Consider the following 21,721-nt stretch of genomic DNA (forward strand, 5'->3'; position numbering starts at 1 on the left):
CCTCCGGCAAAGCCGGGGCCTAAATTTAAGCGGCGAGGCCGACGCGCAGGCACCATCGGCGCGGTTCTCGGGCGAAGGCTAGAGAACCCGCCGGAAATGCCAAAATAAATACATTCAGCATACTCTCCCCATACAATAAAGAACAGGGACCCTCAACACATAAACGTCTCAGGTACTTAGCTGCTGAGACGCAGGGCCAGGTCCCTGGGGATGAGTGCTCCGGTCCTGCAGAATCCTCAAGGGGCTGTGGATGGAGACCAGTCTCCTGCCAGGCATGGAGACCGTGCTGGCTCCCACTTCAAGCCAGAGCCCAGGAGGGATGGTGAAGGAGCACGGCATGTAAGGCTCCAGCCTTGGAAATCAACCTTACAACACCGCCGACACAGTGGGGTGAGAAGGGACATGCCGGGGGTCCAGACGTGGACCCGCACTTCTTCAATCTCTTCCAAAGAAAAAAATCATGAGAATGCATGTGTGGATGTATGCCTCCTGAACACAAAGCGATAAACTGGCTGGGACTGGCTCACCAGGGGGTGTATAAGCTCAGAGGGAGGAGCTACATTTTTAAGTGTAGTACTTTGTGTGTCCTCCGGAGGCAGAAGTTAAACACCCAAAGTCTGGGTCTCCCAAAGGAACGATAAAGAAATAACTTTTTATAATGTACTGAGCAACGGAACGTGGCTTTGTCATAACTTGGGAATGAAACAAGAGCTAGCAGTCTACCACCTGTCCTCTGATCAGCTAGTCCCCCCTGGTGTGAACAAGTAATTGAACTGGTACATCTGCTGGAAAGCAGACACAAATAATGGGCTCTGTATGTACCAACAGCTGAGAAACGACAAATATATCACCTCCAGATTCAGCTCTACCTGGCTTGAAAAGACTGCAATTAAGACTTCCGAGCCGATGTCCAGTTATGAATAGCTTTTTTTTTTTCTTTAAGTTTTTTACATAGTGTCAACCTTGTGGCAACAGCAGCATATACCCATGGTCCTGTGTCCCCCAATAAAGCAAGAGAGAAATTGGGGCTCTTGTGGCAGGTATAGTTATGGGGTATATTTTCCTGCGTTGTGACAAAGTGGTGAACATAATGCACCTACTCACAGCACTGTGAGGCTTTTGCTTATGAGATACAAATTAAAACCAGGCAGATGGATAATGATACATATGCCATATTTCCTATCTATGGAAAGCTAAAATCATGATAGGAGATATGGAATTAATATCTCTGGCCTGGGACCTTCAGGGGGAAGATAGCCTCAAAGTAAGGTATCCATAATGTTTTACTATTACTTTGAGAGACACTCCCACAAGAGAAATATTTGAAACTTAGATCATGTTGCAAACTGCATATCTGCAAATGAATAAAGGACCAAAGATTGCAGACAAACTTAGTCGGTGCCTTAAGTTAATAAGATTGCACTAACTATTAAATATAAAATATTTCCCCCCTATGTCATGTGTGTCCATAGCCTTTAATTCTGTGTGAAGAAAAGTATGGCTCTGAAGTTTATCTATTAACACGTTGGTACAGCATTTAGGCCCATTTGGATTTTGTAAACAAAAAAAAAAAAAAAAAAGTTAGGTACTGTAAAACCTAATTAAAAATAATCTTTTAGCACTGAAACCCACCTATTCTAGTCATCTGCAGCCACAACAAAAACATTTGCATTCTTCTATAATTATTCCTACTGAAAATTCCAAAATTACCCAGTTTGTTGCATAATGGATTCCAGTATGACTCCTTGACTATCATATACCTGAATAGTTTTAGGTTATAAAATGACAACTTACCATTCAAAACCCAGTCTCGCTCCTGTTGACTCTTGTCACCATGGATACACATTGCAGGCCATCTATAAGAATAAGCAAAAAAGTAAACTTTAAAAGGCCAAGCAGAAAATAAAACAAAACCGTACTAGCATCTTTTTGTGGCTTACCCATCTCGCCTCATTCTGCGGGTGAGATCATCACAGCGACGTTTGGTTTCTACAAAAATAATAGTTTTGTTTTCTTTTTCTGCCATGATTTCTTCCATTAGCTGAATAAGCCTGAAAATAATAGCGCATAAACACATTTTAAATAATTATACAAATCCAAGCGGGGGGGTGGGGGTGGGGAAATAAAATATAATAAGGAAAAACCTACTTGTGATCTTTTTCACTCTCCTGGCAAACATCAACGATTTGAAGGATATTATGATTGGCAGAGAGCTCCAAATTTCCCACATTAATCTGCACATAATCCCTCAAGAAGTCTTCAGCTAGTTGACGCACCTCTTTGGGCCACGTGGCACTCCACATTAAAGTTTGCCTGTCGGGCTAGGCAGAATAAACGGGCTCAATTATTACATGTTAAGGGATAAAACCTTTTCAGGATATTTGGACAAGTCATATACAACAGCGACAAGTCTAATAGAGGATTACGTCTAAAATTGCAAAAAAATAAAAAAAATAAAAAAAATTAATATATTTATTTTCACAAAACATAATATATACATCTAAGTACCCTGATCTGGTCCACAATCTTGCGTATCTGTGGTTCAAAACCCATGTCAAGCATTCTGTCGGCTTCATCCAGCACTAGGTAGGTACAGCGCCGCAGATTTGTTTTCCCAGCTTCCAGAAAGTCAATGAGCCGTCCTGGAGTGGCAATGCAAATCTCCACACCTAGGTATAGGACAGAGGAAAAAAACAAAAAGAAACCAATTATTACATGTAGTCTGTGGGTATAAGTAGTGGAAAATGGAAGAAATACTGAAAAAGTTGTATAAAAACAAAAAACACTTAAACTAATGCCAATGTGACCATTACCTAAATTACAGGGCACAGTACAGAATAAGAAGGATTGCAGTCTCCAGATAGAAGATACTTTAAGACCTTGATCACATGAACGGACAAGTGCAATGAAGCAAAATCTGATATTGAATGTTAATCAATGAGGCCGAGCAAATCAGCGATTTTTTTTCTCATGATTTGAGAAAACAGTCGCAGCATGCTGCAAGTGGATGCGTATATCGGATGAGACTCGCCAATACAAGTCTATGGACGAGAGAAAAAAAAACAAAAACGGACAGCACACAAACTATCCGTATGGAGTCTGTTTTTAAGGATACATCACCATTCTGTATCCTAGAACACTGTATATGGTCCTGAAAATGACTATAATAATAGGTACTGAGAAAAAAAAAACGCATGTCTTACGGATGCTAGGTAGGGAAAAAAAACAAAACAAAATAGCAATCACATGGCACTCTCATGACATATGAAATAATCAGATTCCCCTCGTCCAGCATGAAAATCGGACCAATATTTTAAACGCTGGTGTGACTCCATCCTAAACAGTGAAGGGGCTGAGCTCAGCCTGTGTCTGCCTCCTTCAGACACTAAGCTAAAACTGACCAGCTTGACTCTGGTTAATGGATGCATCCTACTGAGGAGGAGCTAACTGTTTTTGCATAGTGTCAGCCTCCTGGTGGCAGCAGGATACACCAATTTTTCCTGTGTCCCCCAATGAAGCGATAGTGAAAGTGAACCAGTCTTGAGACTCATGATGTCTAAATGCCGGGTAACATGAGTTAGAGCCTGGCTGCACAATTGCTACAAGGTATCTTTCTCTATGAAGCGGTCCAGCAACTGTAGGGAGAAACCAGACTAGTCCGATCACGTCTTCTCACCCTGCTCCAGTTGATTGATAGATCTCTCCTTATGTACAGAGACCTCTCAATCAACTGTGAGAAGTCAGTCGGGGACCACATTAGACTAAGGTCTCTTCCTATTGTCACCAGACAACTTTTCAAACTTTGTTCTCTCTGAAACCCACCATGTTTGAGGGAAGAACATAAATGTTTGCAATCACATAGGCTGGCAGCATGAATCTAACAAAAGATTCCCTTTAATACGAATATTTTCCCTCTATACTTTTATTACCTCTTTCAAGATCACGTATCTGTGGACCCTTAGGAGCGCCACCATAAATGCATGTGCTCTTCAGCCGAGATGATTTCCCATAGTCATCAGCTACTTGCTGTACTTGCTGAGCCAATTCTCTGGTTGGTGCAAGGACCAAACACTGCAAGCCACAATACATACAAAAATAATTATCTCTAGGATTTGTCTCACCATTAGAAATATTGTAAGGGGGCTATTTACGTACGATTGGCCCATCTCCTCGCTCCAGATAAGGCTGGTGGTTGATGTGCACCATCGCTGGCAGCAGATACTTTAGAAAAATAAAATTAGTAGTTCAGAAAAACAGAATTTAACCACACTATACATATACACATTGGATATATAGAATATATTCACCAAACTAGTAATATCTATAATACCGTGATGCCTAGTGAACCTGGCCCCACAGCTCTGCCAAGATAGCCAACACTAAAGACCATACTTTCAATTAAATAATTGCATTAGTAACCCTAACAGACAAACCCATTTTACTTTAATATCCAATGTGATTTTTCATCCTTTTACGACCTATGACATACTGGTACATCATAGGTTGTTTCCCAGCCTTTGATGCGGGCTCGTACGCTGAGCCGGCATATTTCTTTGCACATGACGGCTGATCTGATTAGCCGACGTGTGCCTCCAACAGCTACGGGTGGATAGGAGATCTGCTCCACACTGTTAATTAAATCTCATTATCAATTTCTGACAGCAGAATTTAACACGTGCTGGAAGGGAACGCGTCATTCTCCGCTTACATCCATCGGCGGCCCTGTGATCACCGGTCACCAATGGATTGTCATGACAGCCGAGGATCAGCTGATGACCCGTGTCTGTGATGACGAACTTCCTGTGAATGCCGGCTGCATCTACATACTCCTACTGACCTGGAGAATCATACTGCCAGATCAGTTTTATTATATGGTGATCATGGTAAATAAAAAAAAAAAAACACAAAACAATTGTGGACTTGTACTAGAAAAAAGGAAAGGGAAAAAAACAAAAAAAAAAAAAAAAAAGTCCACTACAGTGGAACCTTGGTTTACGAGAACAATCCGTTCTGGGAATGTGCTTGTAAACTAAGTTACTCGTCTAGCAAAGCAAAATTTCCCATAGGAAATAATGCAAGCTCAGACAATTCATTCCACAACTTGTTTGTTTAATGTCCCATCCTTGTCCCTATTGTGCCATTCCACACACGCACACATATTATGCTCACCTTACCTTCCGTTCCCTCGCCGGCCTCCTGGTTCTTGTAGTTCGCCGGTACAGGATGTGTATCGGGTAACCATCGAGACCTATGCCGGAGCTTCCATTGCCAGCCGCTTCTCAAAGGAATGAGCCGCTTGCCTTTGATTGGTCAGCGCGCTGCCTTTGAGAAGTGGCTGACAGCGGAAGTTCCTCCATAGTCACGATGGTTACCCGATATACATCCTGTACCGGCGAACTGCAAGATCCAAGAGGCCGGCATGCGGTGAGTATTTGCTCGTACAGCAAAGCTTGCTCGTAAACTGAGTTACAAATTTACAGCAAGCTTTGCTCATATAGCGAAATGCTCACACACCAAGTTACTCGTAAACCAAGGTTCCACTGTATATGGAAAAATTAATGGTTTCATTCAAAAGTACAACTCGTCCCGCAAAAAACAATCCCTCATATAGCAACATTGCCAAAAAAAAAAAAAAAAAAAAAAAAAAAAAAAGCTATGGCTTTCGGAAGAAGGGGAAGAAAAAGCAAACGGAAAGTCACCAGGTAGTGAAGGGGTTAAATAGAGGTCAAAACATTTCTATTCTGAGTACAGTTATGTTTTGTTTTCAGTTGTAATATTTAGAATAGAAAATAAAATACCGCAAGTGTTTTCCCAGATCCGGTCTGGGCAATTCCCACCATGTCTCGACCGCTCAATGCAAGTGGAAATCCCTGGCACTGGATAGGGGTAGGTTCCTTAAATCGCTGATCCATAATAACGTCCATAACATACTCTGCAGAGTAAGAAAATATCCCAAGGTGACACAGCAGTAATACATCTTGTACGCAGAGCTCTCATTGCCATATAGTGGTAGCATATGAACTTACGAGGAAAGTTAGCCTGCTGAAAATCATAGACGGGTTTGGGGCAGTTTATCCCTCGGACTGTAATCTCTTTCTTCCTGCGCAGTTCTTCAACTTCATGCTGTATACCAACAGAAAATAATTAGAGGGACAAAATGTACATTATACAAATGTGGATTTATTGAAAAAAACCTTCTCGGTTGATTAAAAGGAACCTGTGATGTGGAAAAAAGCTAATAACCTACAGCTATGGGATTAATCTGCAGGTTAATAGCATTCTAAGGCTATGTGCGCACACTGCGGATTTGTTTCTCCAGCGAAAAACCTGGCAGAAAAACGCACAGACCTGCAGAGAAACTGCACCAAAAACGGATGAGTTTTTACCGCGGTTTGCGGCGTTTTTGGGGCAGACTTACCACGTTTTTGCCTGCGGTTTTTTAACATTGAACACAAGGAAAAAAGTGACATGCTACTTATTTTTGCTGCAGAAATTCTGCAGTAAAACCTGTAAGGAAAAAAACGCAGTGTGCGCACAGCATTTTGGATTGCTCATTGACACTGCTAGGGAAGGACTGCATGAAGCTTATGAACAAAAACTGCACCAATTGTGCAGCAAAAACCAGTGTGTGCACAGGGCCTAAACCTGCCCAGCGCCTGCACATTAAAGGGAACCTGTCAGTTCCCATATGAGCTCTAACCTACAAGCAGGGTGATGTGTGGCCTAGTAACCCCTTCCTACCCATCCCTGAGTTGTAATATGATTTTATAAAAAAGAGAATTTTGTTACTTACCGTAAATGCTTTTTCTTATAGTTCCGTATTGGGAGACCCAGACATTGGGTGTATAGCTTCTGCCTCCGGAGGACACACAAAGTACTACACTTAAAAGTGTAGCTCCTCCCTCTGAGCTTATACACCCCCTGGTAGCCAGTCCTAGACAGTTTAGTGCAAAAGCTGAAGGAGAATAGCCACCCACAAGTAGAACCGAGTAAGAACCGGAACAACCGGAGACACTGTCCACGACAACAGCCGGTGATAACACACGGAACAAAAAAAATTGCCAACAGGCAACAGGGAGGGTGCTGGGTCTCCCAATACGGAACTATAAGAAAAAGAATTTACGGTAAGTAACAAAATTCTCTTTTTATTTATCGTTCCTTTGGGAGACCCAGACCATGGGACGTTCCAAAGCTGTCCCAGGGTGGGAATAAACAGAAAAAACTAAGTAGGCGGAGCCTAACTTCACAAGTGGGCGACAGCCGCCTGAAGGATGCGTCTGCCCAAGCTCGCATCTGCCGAAGCATGAGCATGCACAAAAAGAGAGGTGCACCGCCTAAGCGCAGCGGTGCGAGCCACATAAATCCGGAGAGCACGCACCAGATCTAGAGTATGCAGCGCTTTCTCAAAGCGATGAACAGGGGCCGGACAGAAGGAAGGCAAGGAAATATCCTGGTTAAGGTGGAAAGGAGAGACCACCTTAGGAAGAAAGTCCGGGGTCGGACGGAGAACTACCTTGTCTTGGTGAAAAACAAAAAAAGGTGACTCCGAGGAGATCGCAGCCAAATCAGAGACTCTCCTGAGAGAAGTTATGGCAACTAGAAAGGCCACCTTTTGAGAAAGACGATACAAAGAACCTCCCTAAGAGGCTCAAAGGGGGGTTTCTGCAATACCGTGGAGGACCAAGTTAAGGTCCCAGGGATCCAAGGGCCGCCGATAAGGCGGAATGATGTGAGACGCACCTTGCATGAAGGTGCGGATTTGAGCCAGCCGGGCGATACGCCGCTGGAACAGCACTGATAGAGCTGAGACTTGTCCCTTGAGAGAGTTAAGGGACAGTCCTAGCTGCAGACCGGACTGTAAAAAAGACAGAAGGGTCGGCAACGAGAATAGCCAAGGAGAATGGCCGGAAGAGCGACACCAGGACAGGAAAATTTTCCAAGTCCTGTGATAGATCTTGACGGAGGAAGACTTACGGGCCCGGGTCATAGTGGAGATGACTTCAGGAGGAATACCAGAAGCCGTCAAAATCCAGGACTCAAGAGCCACGCCGTCAATTTGAGTGCCGCAGAATTTGGGTGGAAAAACGGACCTTGCGAGAGCAGGTCTGGACGGTCCGGAAGATGCCACGGCATCTCCACGGACAGTTGGAGCAGGTCCGGATACCAAGCTCGCCTGGGCCAGTCCGGTGCAATGAGGATGACTCGACGGCCCTCCATTCTGATCTTGCGCAGGACTCTGGGCAAGAGAGCTAGAGGGGGAAACACGTAGGACAGACGAAACTGGGACCAGTCTTGAACCAGAGCGTCCGCGGCGAAGGCCTGAGGATCGTGGGAGCGAGCCACGTAAACTGGAACCTTGTTGTGACGGGATGCCATTAGGTCCACGTCCGGAGTGCCCCATTTGCGGCAGATTGACTGAAACACTGCCGGGTGCAGGGACCACTCGCCACCGTCCACGGATTGACGGCTGAGATAATCTGCCTCCCAGTTTTCTACGCCAGGGATGTGGACTGCGAATATGGTGGACTTTGAGTCCTCCGCCCATTGAAGGATGCGTTGGAGCTCTAACATTGTAAGACGGCTGCGTGTCCCGCCCTGGTGATTGATGTAGGCAACCGCTGTCGCGTTGTCTGGCTGGACTCGAATGTGCCTGCCTGCCAACAGGTGGCGAAAGGCTAGGAGAGCTAGAAGCACAGCTCTGGTTTCCAGCACATTGATTGAAAGGGCTGACTCGGACGGAGTCCAAGTGCCCTGAGCTCTGTGGTGGAGATGTACCGCTCCCCAGCCGGATAGGCTGGCATCCGTGGTGAGAATCACCCAGGACGGAGCCAGGAAGGAGCATCCTTGGGACAGGGAGAGGGGTCGAAGCCACCACTGAAGAGAGCTCCTGGTCCGTGGCGACAGAGCCACTAACCTCTGTAAGGAGGAAGGCCGCTTGTCCCAACAGCGGAGGATGTCCAGCTGCAGAGGACGCAGATGGAACTGGGCAAAGGGAACCGCCTCCATGGAGGCCACCATTTGACCCAGCACCTGCATCAGGCGCCTGAGGGAATAACGGCGGGGCCTCAGGAGAGAGCGCACCGCTAGCCGGAGAGACTGCTGTTTGATTAAGGGCAACTTCACAAGTGCCGGCAAAGTCTCGAACTGCATCCCTAGGTACGTGAGACTCTGGGTCGGAGTCAGAGTGGATTTGGGAAGATTGACAATCCACCCGAATTGGGCTAGAGTGGCGAGAGTGAGCGAAACACTCCGCTGACAGTCTGCACTGGATGGACCCTTGACCAGAAGGTCATCCAGGTAAGGGAGCACTGCCAACCCCTGGAGGTGCAGGACCGCAATCACTGCCGCCATGACCTTGGTGAATACCCGAGGGGCCGTGGCTAACCCGAAGGGGAGAGCCACGAATTGGAAATGATCCTCTCCTATCGCAAAACGTAACCAACGCTGATGTGACACTGCGAATGGCACATGTAGATAGGCATCTCTGATGTCGATGGACGCCAGGAACTCCCCTTGGGTCATAGAGGCAATGACTGATCGCAGGGACTCCATGCGAAAATGCCGCACCCGAACATGCTTGTTGAGAAGCTTGAGATCCAGGATGGGCAGGAAGGTACTGTCCTTTTTTGGAACTAGGAAGAGATTTGAGTAAAAACCTCTGAACCGTTCCTGAGCGGGAACTGTGACAATCACTCCGTTTGCCTGCAAGGACGCCACGGCCTGCGAGAAGGCGGCGGCCTTGGAGCAGGGGGGAGTTGAGAGAAAAAAATCTGTTTGGAGGGCTGGAAGAGAATTCTATCCTGTAGCCGTGAGATATGATGTCTCTCACCCACTGATCGGAGACTTGTTTTAACCAAGCGTCGCCAAAGTGGGAGAGCCTGCCACCGACTAAGGACGTGGTTGGAGCGGGCCGAGAGTCATGAGGAAGCTGCCTTAGTGGCAGAACCTCCTGCGGTCTTCTGCGGACGCGCTTTTGGCATAAGATGAAAAAGCTGAAGCCTGAGCAGTTAAGGTAACCATCTCAGGCATAGATTCCTTGGTGAGGGAATGCATCTCCTCTAGAGAAGCAGAGATGGCTTTGAGAGCCCACACTGCTGCAAAAGTCGGGGAAAACGCGGCCCCCGCAGCTTCATACACAGATTTGGCCAGAAGGTCAATCTGACGGTCAGTGGAATCCTTTTTTTTTTTTTAAATCAGATACTTTTTTATTAAAACAGAATACATACAACAGAATAACAAATCGGCATCCAAATTAAATTTATCACATCTATTACCCCTTTAACTCCCCCTCCCCCACCCCGGCAGCAACACTTCTCCCCGATACTACATCCCATTTAGTACACACTTAGAATACCCTCCAACTGTAGTATAGCAACCATCCCCTTGTGCAAGAGGAACAACTAGTAACACAAATAAAACAAAACACACACATCAGAGGTCTCAGACGACTATCCCCGTCCCATATCAGTTTACTGGTCCATCACTCGTCCTATCCGCATTGCAGCCAAGGAGACCATAGCTTCTCAAACATTTTAACATTCCCCCTTCTTTCATACACTCCCTGTTCCAGCTGAAGAATACATTTCACCCTTTTAATGTACTCTCCCCTGGTCGGGGGGGGTCTTTTTTAATCCAGGACCTGGCGATTAGCTTTCTTGCCGTATACAGCAGCCTAGCAATGACAATTTTCATAGTATTTTCCACCCCAAGCTCCTCAACATATCCCAAGTTCCCTGGGGAGGACACACCCATATGTTCTTCCTATCTTGTGGATAACCTTAGTGCAAAAGGAGACCAGTCTCGGACAAGACCACATCATGTGAAAAATACCTGCGTCAGATCCCTGACACCTTGGACACTCCGAATTCCTTTTCAACCCCATTTTAAACATCAGTAAGGGAGACCTATATACCCGGTGAATCACGTATAGGTGAGACAGTCTGGCCGGTTCGCTCATGGAAAGTTTAGGGACATACTCCAGGATACTCTCCCACACCTCCTCCGTTATCGGCCCAACTTCCTCCTCCCATTTAGATTTAGCTTTAATTGGGTAGTCTAAAAGAAAGGTATGTAGTATATCTTTATATGTGCCAGAAATGATCCCTTTAGTGCTTCCTCCGCCCTTACACACATACTCCAGTACCAGGTCAGTCTGTATGGCCACACTTTTTTTAGCCGTTTGGGGTGCAATCGCATGTTTTAATTGACTGTAGTGGAGCCAGCCGGACGCCGGTAACTGAAACTCACTCTGTAACTGCGGGAATGATTTCACAATTCCCCCGTCCAATATCTGATGCATGTATACTACACCCTTGCGTCTCCACTCCTCAATATTACCCATTTTCTGAATCTCCGGGAGATTACTGTTATCCCAGATAGGTGTAAACTTGGTTAACCGGGTCACCCCTCTCACCCTTTTCAGCCTATCCCAGGTCTTATAAATAAGTGCCATTGTAGGAGATGTTCTACCCAGGAGCCCCACCGCACCATCCTCTAGTCCCATTACCAATGGACTTCTACCCACTATGTATTCCAGTACTTCTTTAATGCCCCCATCTTTCTCTCGATCAGACCAGCCCCTGAGGTGTTGACATTGCGCCGCTATATAATACAATTCCGGATTTGGGATTGCTAGACCCCCCTCATCTTTCGGCCTTTGTAAAGTCTCTAATCGCACCCTAGGCTGCTTTTTACCCCACACTAGGTCCCTAAACAGCGAGTTTATCCCTTTAAATATTTTCCTTGAAATACAAACAGGGGCATTGTGCAGTATGTATAGGAGTTTAGGCATTACTACCATCTTTAGCAAATTAACCCTTCCAACAACTGACAAATGTAGCTTGTTCCAGGCATCCACCTTGGCTCTCAATTTTTTAAGGAGCGGCCATAAGTTCACCTGTATGTATTTTTCTACTGGCAGAGATATCTGGATACCTAGATATTTAAATTCGTCCACATTCTTCAATTTTTTTTTTAACTTCGTTTTATTAACAGTTTCAAACATGGTATAGCTGACATTTACAATGTGAGAAATAGCTCAGTACATGGATAGTGCTATACGTTCACAACACTGAAGAATCATATAGAGTCCATAGTATCTGTTGTACTCAAGATAAAATAGTATTATCCATTCTTCTTATCATTTGCATATATATATATACAGTTTTATATTAAGCATAAGAACTGCTCTAACGATCAGCATGACCATATTTTAAGAAACAGGGTAGAAAAGGGAATAAAAAGGTGAAAAAGAAAGAACAACAACAGCTACATTGCATCACCTTACCGCAAGATACCGTAGGATAGCTTCCATCTCCCAACATCTAGTGGGAACCACCTCTATTCGCATAGATTCCTCTAAGCCTCTGTAAGTGTGTCTGGAGAAGAGTTCCATAGACCCCAAATTTTGTTAAATTTTTCCGGGCACCCCCTGTTGTAGTATACCACCCGCTCATAGACTATAGTTGCATTGACTAATTTAACCCAGGACCTCACAGTTGGACTCGAATCCCCCATCCACCGCAAGGCTATTACTTTTCTAGCCAAAAATAATGCCCCTCTGAGGAATGTTATCATATAATGATCCCAGGACTCTTCCTCCATTACCCCAAATAGGCATATCAATGGGTCGCATGAAACAGGAATTGACACAATCAATGATAGCAGAGATGTCACTCCCCTCCAATACGAGGATATATTGGGACAGCTCCAGATCATATGTATGAAATTTGCCCCTGAGAGATGACACCTCGGGCACTCCGATGTGTGAGAACGGCCCATACTAAATAATCGAGTTGGAGTAAGGTATGCCTGGTGGACAATGTAGCATTGAATCAATTTATTATTAACTGATGGGGATACCGCAGTCGGAGATTCCAATATCTCTTCCCATTCCTCTCCCTGTAGAGAGGGAATTAGAGATCTCCATCTATCCTGGGCTGGCAAGGGGTCCGACTCCACCCCCACCGACAACAGGTAAGTATATATGGCTGAGATTAAACCCCGAGGTCCCTGTGATTTTAGGATACCTATCATCGGGAGTGTTGATATCAGTTTCCCCGTTCCAATTTTCTGCATATGGGACTGAATCGCTGTACGAATCTGCAGGTATCTAAAAAATTGCGACCTTGGGATATTACATTCAGTTTGGATCTGGTCAAAGGATTTGAAGGTTGTGGTTCCCGGGGCATATAGATCACCCAGTGTAATGACATTGTGAGTGATCCAAAATTGTGCTGAGGGGTGATCTCTCAGAGTATGGAAGTGGCTATTCCCCCATAGTGGGAGTTCCGCCACCACTCCCTCAAAATGTGCCACTCTCTTAGCTTGTCGCCAGACCAATCTTGCCAACTTGAGGAGGGGTAGTTGCCGTGATATTCTCAGTCCATCTGATTCCAAAAAACCCACCAAACAGTCAGTCCCGGCCGCGTGTGCCAAGTGACTCTCGGAGTTCGGCAGTTGACAACCAGGCATCCAGGCCACTAGTGCTTTAAGCTGCCCCGCCAGATAGTACAGGAAGAACTCCGGCAAAGCCATCCCTCCCAGTCTCTTGGATCTCTGTAAAATGGATAACCGGAGTTTGGGTCTGGATCTGCCCCATATGAAAGAAGTAGTAAGCGAGTTCAGCGTAGAGAAAAAGGATTTGGGTACTGATACTGCACTATGTTGTAGTGTGTAACTGAGTTTTGGAAGTAATATTTTGATTAAGTTGATTCTGCCAACTACCGACAGGGGTAACTTGCTCCACGAGTTATATTTAAGTTTGACGTGTTCCAGGAGTGGTGTTATACATGTCTGATAGTCTAGTGTATGGTCCTTCTGTATGTGTATTCCCAGGTACTTGAAGCTAGTCACCACTTGCAGAGGTGACCTACCCTCCATTGAAATTCTAGACCCCTGTGTTAATGGCATCAGAGCCGACTTATCCCAATTGATGTGCAGTCCCGAAAACTCCCCAAATTTATCTATAGTATCTATAACCACAGGCAAGGTCTCTTGTACTCTGTCCAAAAAGACAACCATGTCATCCGCATACAATCCTATTCACATTCTTCAATTTGTTAGCCCCAGTATCCTCATTTGTCCAGGCTACTTCCCCATCCACTTTAAAGAGGCTCGATTTAGACCAATTAATGGTCAGTCCCGAAACTTCTCCAAATCTCTCTATTATCCGCATGGCATGATCCAATGAGGCTGATGGATCCCCCAAGAAAAGTAATAAATCGTCAGCATAAAGAGCTATTTTCTCCTCTAAATGCCCATACTTAAATCCATGGATCTCCTTTGATTTCCTAATGGCCGCCGCTAGAGGCTCTATTGCAATAGCAAATAGGAGCGGCGATAGTGGGCAGCCCTGTCTCGTTCCCCGGTGCAACTCAAACGCTGTGGAGGTCATACCGTTAACTCTAACTTTAGCAGTAGGCCTATTATACAACAGCTGCACCCACTTTACAAACCGTGGACCAAAACCCATATGCTGCAACACTTTCCACAGATACCCCCACTCAACACTATCGAACGATTTCTGGGCATCTAGCGAAGCGATCACCCTCCGGCCAGGGTTGTCAGGCGGCAACTGTAGATTAAGATATAATCTCCTGATATTAGCAGCTGTTGACCTATTGGCCATGAACCCTGATTGGTCCATATGTATTAGGTTAGATATAACTCCAGTCAGCCGGTTTGACAACACCTTAGCCAGAAGCTTCACGTCCGCTGTTAATAACGAGATTGGTCTATATGAGTCTGGAAGCCTCGGATTTTTATCCTCCTTAGGAATTACTACTATTATTGCTTCTCTCATAGATTCAGGCAATACACCTTCCCCCTCCGCCACCTCAAAGACTTTCAATAGTTTGGGTAATAGGATTTCTTCTAACTGTTTATAAATTTCAACTGGTAGCCCGTCTGCTCCCGGTGCCTTGTCATTGCTCATGCCATGCAGAGCGCCCTCCAGTTCATCAATAGTAATAGGTGACTCCAGTTTATCTCTATCCGCCACAGACAACACCGGAAGCTCACCTCGCTCAAGAAATGAGTTCACCTCTTCCACCCTCATCTCTCCGCTAGAAGAATATAGCGTGCGATAGAAATCTTTAAAGACCCCAAGGATCTCCTCAACCTTAGTGACCTGTGTCCCCTCCACCGTGTCCATACCATGCACAAATGAGCTACTCCTTTGAGCTGCAGCTATGACCGATAATAGATGACCAACTTTTTCCCCCTCCTCATAAAAATGCAATTTTTGGAATGCCTGCTTCCTTACCGCCTTCTTCAAAAGCATCTTATTAACCTGTTCATGCGCCTGCCTAAGATTTTGCTTCGCGTCCGTAGTAGTACTCCGGATTGCTTCCAGCTCTGCCTTATCTAAGGCCTCCAGGCTATCTTTCTCATCCTGCCTTGTCTGTGTTTTACGTCTACAGATATCCCTGAACAGGAGCCCCCTGAGGTATGCCTTCATCGCATCCCATACCACCAGCGGACCAGTGCTACCCTCGTTGTGGATAAAGAAATCCCCAAGATCCCATTCTATATTCCCCATATTAATATGACGGATCCATGCTGGATGAAGCTTCCACTCTCCCCTCCTTCCCCCTGTCAGGGTCCCCCGTCGTATGGACACTAGAATTGGGCTATGATCTGAAATCACTCTTGTCAGATATTGCACGTCGCCTATCATTGCATCCATCAGATCACTAGCTAGAGCCATGTCAATGCGGGACAGAGTGTTATGCGAAGCCGAATAACAAGAGAAGCAGGATACCCTCCCATTCCTCACTCGCCAGGCATCCACCATTCCAAGTTCCCCAATAAGAGTGCCAAACAAAGTCATAGAACTATCCTGAATACCTGGAGGTCTACTACTCCTATCCCAGTACAGGTCTATTACATTATTGAAGTCCCCCACCAGTAAAAAAGGGATTACTCCCCCCTTCTCAGAGAACTCCCTTATCTCCCTTAGTTTGGTGCACTTATATGGAGGTGGTATATATATTGCAGCTATACACATGAGTCTGCCAAATATTTTACACTTGACGGCCACACACTGTCCCTCTTTATCCACATACACTTCTATCTCTTCATATTGCACAGAGTTATGGATCAGCAGTGATACACCCCTTGCATAGTTGGAAAAGGTGGAATGATAGGCCTTCTGCACCCATCTCCTATTTAAAACATGTGTTGTCTCCTTTGTGAGATGAGTTTCTAGTAGACATATTACTGACGGGTTCTGGTCTTGAACATATTTAATTAATGCCGCTCTCCTAGACCTATCTGATAACCCTCTAATATTCCAACTCAACACCTTAATTCTATCCCCCATTATCCCACCCAGTAAAACCATCAAACCTTGTAGTATCTGCCCATGCTGCCTCCACCCTACCCCTTTCCCCCCTCCCCCCCTGCTCCCCTCCCCTCCTGCTCCCTACCACTTCATGTTTTTGAGTACTCCCGTGAAGCATCGGGTTTTCCAAACCTGGTCCATAATCCCTACTAAATTCCCCCCTACCTCCCTCGCCTTCCCCTCTTAGACACATTTTAAAACTTGTCCCTTTTCCAACAATTCTCCACTCCCACCCTGTCTATGTATAATCATATTCCACTCAAACAATATAACAGTAAAATGGCGAACAGTAATTAAACTGGAATCTCAAATTGTAAATACCACCACTGCGCCTAATTAGGCAGTCCCCATGTCCTGCGAAGCTCACATCAAACCCTTCGCATTCCCCCTGCATACTACCTCAATCCCAAAGGGAAGGAGGAAAAAGAAAAAAAAGAAAAAAAAAAAAAGGGGGAGAAAAGAAAGAAAAAACAAGAAGGGTCCCCTGTAAGCTCCTAAGGATGTTGTAGAGCCTCAGCCGGCCTTCTCCAACACACTGCAGATTCAGACAGTCAGCTCATTCCTTCAAACGGATCCGCTTTTCGTTTGCGTCCAACCACTGCATGGCTTCCTCCGGAGTTGTAAAAAAGTGCACCCGCTCCAACGCCATCACTCTTAGCTTTGCCGGGAACATCATTGAGTATTGTACCCCCATCTCTCGCAGGCGCCTCTTTACTCCTGTAAAAGTCATACGTAGCTTTTGAACAGAAATGGAGTAGTCCGGGTATATGGAAATTCTCTGGCCGTCAATCATAAGATCCTCCATGTCTCTTGCCTTTCGCAGTATAGTGTCCCTGTCTCTGTAGTTGAGGAGCTTGGCTAGCATAGTGCGAGGGCCCCTGCCTGCTGGTTGTGGCTGCATCGGGACTCTGTGTGCACGTTCCACAGCATAGAGCTTGGATAAGACATTAGCACCCATTTTCCCCCTGAGCCAGTCTTCTACATATTCAGTGGGTTTCTTCCTTCCGCTTTCTCAGGGATGCCGACAATTCGGATGTTATTTCTTCTAGAGCGGTTCTCTAAATCATCATTTTTTGCCATGATTTCAGCTATCTGCTGTGCAAATGTTTTTTCAGACTTTTGTAGTTTTGTAATATGATCCTCTGTTATCCCCACTCTCTCCTCTACAGCCGTTGTTCTCAGATCTGCTTCTTGAGGTCTTTCTTAATGTCAGCAACCTCTGCCTGTAATCCCTTAACTTGCTTTGTCAGGGTAGTCAGAGCTTCTTTACAAAAAGACACCACTGCAAAAATGTCCTTTAAAGTGGGGTTTTCTGGAGCCTCCTCTGCACTATGTGCTTTCTCAACTTCTGTATTATCTTGCTGCTTTTCACCAACCCCCATCTCATCAGAGCTGGCATTGTCTTCTCCCTCCTCTCCTATCTCACCTCTGTTATCTATATGCTGAAGTGATTTCTCTGGAATCCAGGCAAATTTCTCCAGCCTTGCAGCGATCTGCATCCTCTCCTGACAGGCTGCATTAACTTTCTCAGCTTCCTGCCTTATCATGGCACCATCTTGAGAACTAGGGACTTTCCCGCCTCCATTATCTTTTTGCCTGGACGGACCATGGCACTCTGCATCCACCAGACTCACCCCAGACAAGTCCTCACCACCTTATCTTCCTGACAGCCGGCTGAGGCAGTGATAACAGCGGTATTCAGGGATTTATCAAGGGTGTTTGCAGGAGAGCTCCACAAACACGTCTCTTCACAGTGCCGTCCAGGCCACGCCCCCCGTCAGTGGAATCCTTAAGTGAGGTGCCGTCTGGCACCGACACAACGGTCCGGGCTGAGAGCCAAGACACCGGGGGGTCTACCTTTGGGGAGTGAGACCACTCCTTGACCACCTCAGGTGGAAATGGAAACCGGTCATCAGAACCACGCTTTGGAAAGCGTTTGTCAGGGCAGGCCCTGGGTTTGGTCACAGCGGTCTGAAAACTGGAGTGGTTAAAGAACACACTCTTCACTCTCTTAGGCGAGGTAAACTGATGTTTTTCTGCCAAAGAGAGTTGCTCCTCTGACACTGGCGGATTGAGATCCAGCACAGAATTAATAGAAGCAATCAAATCACTAAGATCTGAGTCACCCTCAGAGAAATCGAAGGGATACATAGCCTCCGAGCCCCCAGTGAGGGCATCCTCCTCATCTTGAGAGTCAGCTCTTGAGACAGAGCCGTGGGATGGGGAGGGGGAGGAAACCCTGCGCCTTCTCTTAGAAGGACGGGGTCTGGGATCAGATGATGAATCCTCCGTGAGCTCTGATGGACGGAGGTCAGAGGATAGGAGTCCTCTGTCAAGAGTATTAGAGGCACCCTGTGAGGGGGGCTGATGCATATTCATCAAAGTCCTGGACAAAAGTCCCATGGACTCAGCAAATGACTGGGATATGGACCTAGAAAAGGACTCTACCCAGGCCGGGGGTTCAGTCACAGGTGCAGCAGCAGCAGCCTGAGAGACCACTGGGGGTGAGACTCCAGGCTGTGGCACCGCCAAGTTAGAGCAACCATCACAGTGTGGATAAATTCTCGGCTCAGGCAGCAGGAGCTTACATGCAGTGCATGCAGCATAAAGCTTTGGAGCCTTGCTCCTTGTGTGAGACATGCTGCTGGAGTGGGGGCTTTGCAGAGAATGAACCCCAGGGAGAATATACAGTTAGGTCCAGAAATATTTGGACAGTGACAATTTTCGCGAGTTGGGCTCTGCATGCCCCCACATTGGATTTGAAATGAAACCTCTACAACAGAATACAAGTGCAGATTGTAACGTTTAATTTGAAGGTTTGAACAAAAATATCTGATAGAAATTGTAGGAATTGTACACATTTCTTTACAAACACGCCACATTTTAGGAGGTCAAAAGTAATTGGACAAATAAACCAAACCCATACAAAATATTTTTATTTTCAATATTTTGTTGCGAATCCTTTGGAGGCAATCACTGCCTTAAGTCTGGAACCCATGGACATCACCAAACGCTGGGTTCCCTCCTTCTTAATGCTTTGCCAGGCCTTTACAGCCGCAGTATTCAGGTCTTGCTTGTTTGTGGGTCTTTCCGTCTTAAGTCTGGATTTGAGCAAGTGAAATGCATGCTCAATTGGGTTAAGATCTGGTGATTGACTTGGCCATTGCAGAATGTTCCACTTTTTTGCACTCATGAACTCCTGGGTAGCTTTGGCTGTATGCTTGGGGTCATTGTCCATCTGTACTATGAAGCGCCGTCCGATCAACTTTGCGGCATTTGGCTGAATCTGGGCTGAAAGTATATCCCGGTACACTTCAGAATTCATCCGGCTACTCTTGTCTGCTGTTATGTCATCAATAAACACAAGTGACCCAGTGCCATTGAAAGCCATGCATGCCCATGCCATCACGTTGCCTCCACCATGTTTTACAGAGGATGTGGTGTGCCTTGGATCATGTGCCGTTCCCTTTCTTCTCCAAACTTTTTTCTTCCCATCATTCTGGTACAGGTTGATCTTTGTCTCATCTGCCCATAGAATACTTTTCCAGAACTGAGCTGGCTTCATGAGGTGTTTTTCAGCAAATTTAACTCTGGCCTGTCTATTTTTGGAATTGATGAATGGTTTGCATCTAGATGTGAACCCTTTGTATTTACTTTCATGGAGTCTTCTCTTTACTGTTGACTTAGAGACAGATACACCTACTTCACTGAGAGTGTTCTGGACTTCAGTTGATGTTGTGAATGGGTTCTTCTTCACCAAAGAAAGTATGCGGCGATCATCCACCACTGTTGTCATCCGTGGATGCCCAGGCCTTTTTGAGTTCCCAAGCTCACCAGTCAATTCTTTTTTTCTCAGAATGTACCCGACAGTTGATTTTGCTACTCCAAGCATGTCTGCTATCTCTCTGATGGATTTTTTCTTTTTTTTCAGCCTCAGGATGTTCTGCTTCACTTCGAGAGTTCCTTAGACCGCATGTTGTCTGGTCACAGCAACAGCTTCCAAATGCAAAACCACACACCTGTAATCAACCCCAGACCTTTTAACTACTTCATTGATTACAGGTTAATGAGGGAGACGCCTTCAGAGTTAATTGCAGCCCTTAGAGTCCCTTGTCCAATTACTTTTGGTCCCTTGAAAAGAAGGGAATTTTGTTTACTTACCGTAAATTCCTTTTCTTCTAGCTCCAATTGGGAGACCCAGACAATTGGGGTGTATAGCTACTGCCTCCGGAGGCCACACAAAGTATTACACTTAAAAGTGTAAGGCCCCTCCCCTTCTGGCTATACACCCCCCGTGGGATCACGGGCTCCTCAGTTTTAGTGCAAAAGCAAGAAGGAGGAAAGCCAATAACTGTTTTAAATACAAATTCAACCCGAGAAACAGCCTCGGAGAACTGAACTGTTCAACATGAACAACATGTGCACCCGAAAAAAACAAACTTCCTAAGAAAACAGGGCGGGTGCTGGGTCTCCCAATTGGAGCTAGAAGAAAAGGAATTTACGGTAAGTAAACAAAATTCCCTTCTTCTTTGTCGCTCCTAATTGGGAGACCCAGACAATTAGGACGTCCAAAAGCAGTCCCTGGGTGGGTAAAAGAATACCTCGTGATAGGGCCGTCAAACAGCCCTTTCCTACAGGTGAGCCACCGCCGCCTGAAGGACTTGTCTACCTAGGCCGGCATCCGCCGAAGCGTAGGTATGCACCTGATAATGCTTGGTAAAAGTGTGCAGACTCGACCAGGTAGCCGCCTGGCACACCTGCTGAGCCGTAGCCTGGTGCCGTAATGCCCAGGACGCACCCACGGCTCTGGTAGAATGGGCCTTCAGCCCTGATGGAATCGGAAGCCCAGCCGAACGGTAGGTGTGAAGAATTGGTTCCTTGATCCACCGCGCAAGGGTGGATTTGGAAGCTTGCGACCCTTTACGCTGACCAGCGACAAGGACAAAGAATGCATCCGAGCGGCGCAGAGACGCCGTGCGGGAAATGTAGATCCTGAATGCTCTCACCAGATCCAATAAATGCAAACCCTTTTCAAATTGGTGAACTGGATGCGGACACAAAGACGGTAAAGTGATATCTTGATTGAGATGAAAGGAAGATACCACCTTGGGAAGAAATTCTGGAATTGGACGCAGAACTACCTTGTCCTGGTGAAACACCAGGAATGGAGATCTGCATGATAACGCCGCCAGCTCGGACACTCTCCGAAGAGACGTGACCGCCACTAGAAAGGCCACTTTCTGTGAAAGACGAGAAAGGGAAACCTCCTTCATAGGCTCGAAAGGCGGCTTCTGGAGAGCAATTAGAACCTTGTTCAGGTCCCAGGGCTCCAATGGCCGCTTGTAAGGGGGGACGATATGACAAACCCCTTGCAGG

At 46.0% G+C, this 21,721-nt stretch overlaps 1 protein-coding gene across 1 annotated transcript in view; it reads right to left on the reverse strand.

The window, feature by feature from the left end:
- Positions 1–21,721, reverse strand: part of DDX17 (DEAD-box helicase 17) — a 73,800-nt gene that overhangs the window by 29,070 nt on the left and 23,009 nt on the right. The window contains exons 3-10 of the mRNA XM_075321860.1: positions 6,027–6,123; positions 5,799–5,932; positions 4,156–4,221; positions 3,930–4,071; positions 2,509–2,669; positions 2,149–2,321; positions 1,941–2,051; positions 1,795–1,856 (exon numbers count right to left, since the gene is read on the reverse strand). Coding sequence (XP_075177975.1) covers positions 1,795–1,856; positions 1,941–2,051; positions 2,149–2,321; positions 2,509–2,669; positions 3,930–4,071; positions 4,156–4,221; positions 5,799–5,932; positions 6,027–6,123 — 946 coding nt within the window. The remainder of the gene's footprint in view (positions 1–1,794; positions 1,857–1,940; positions 2,052–2,148; positions 2,322–2,508; positions 2,670–3,929; positions 4,072–4,155; positions 4,222–5,798; positions 5,933–6,026; positions 6,124–21,721) is intronic.

The sequence above is a fragment of the Anomaloglossus baeobatrachus genome, chromosome 8, assembly GCF_048569485.1.
Source record: "Anomaloglossus baeobatrachus isolate aAnoBae1 chromosome 8, aAnoBae1.hap1, whole genome shotgun sequence".
NCBI lineage: Eukaryota > Metazoa > Chordata > Amphibia > Anura > Aromobatidae > Anomaloglossus > Anomaloglossus baeobatrachus.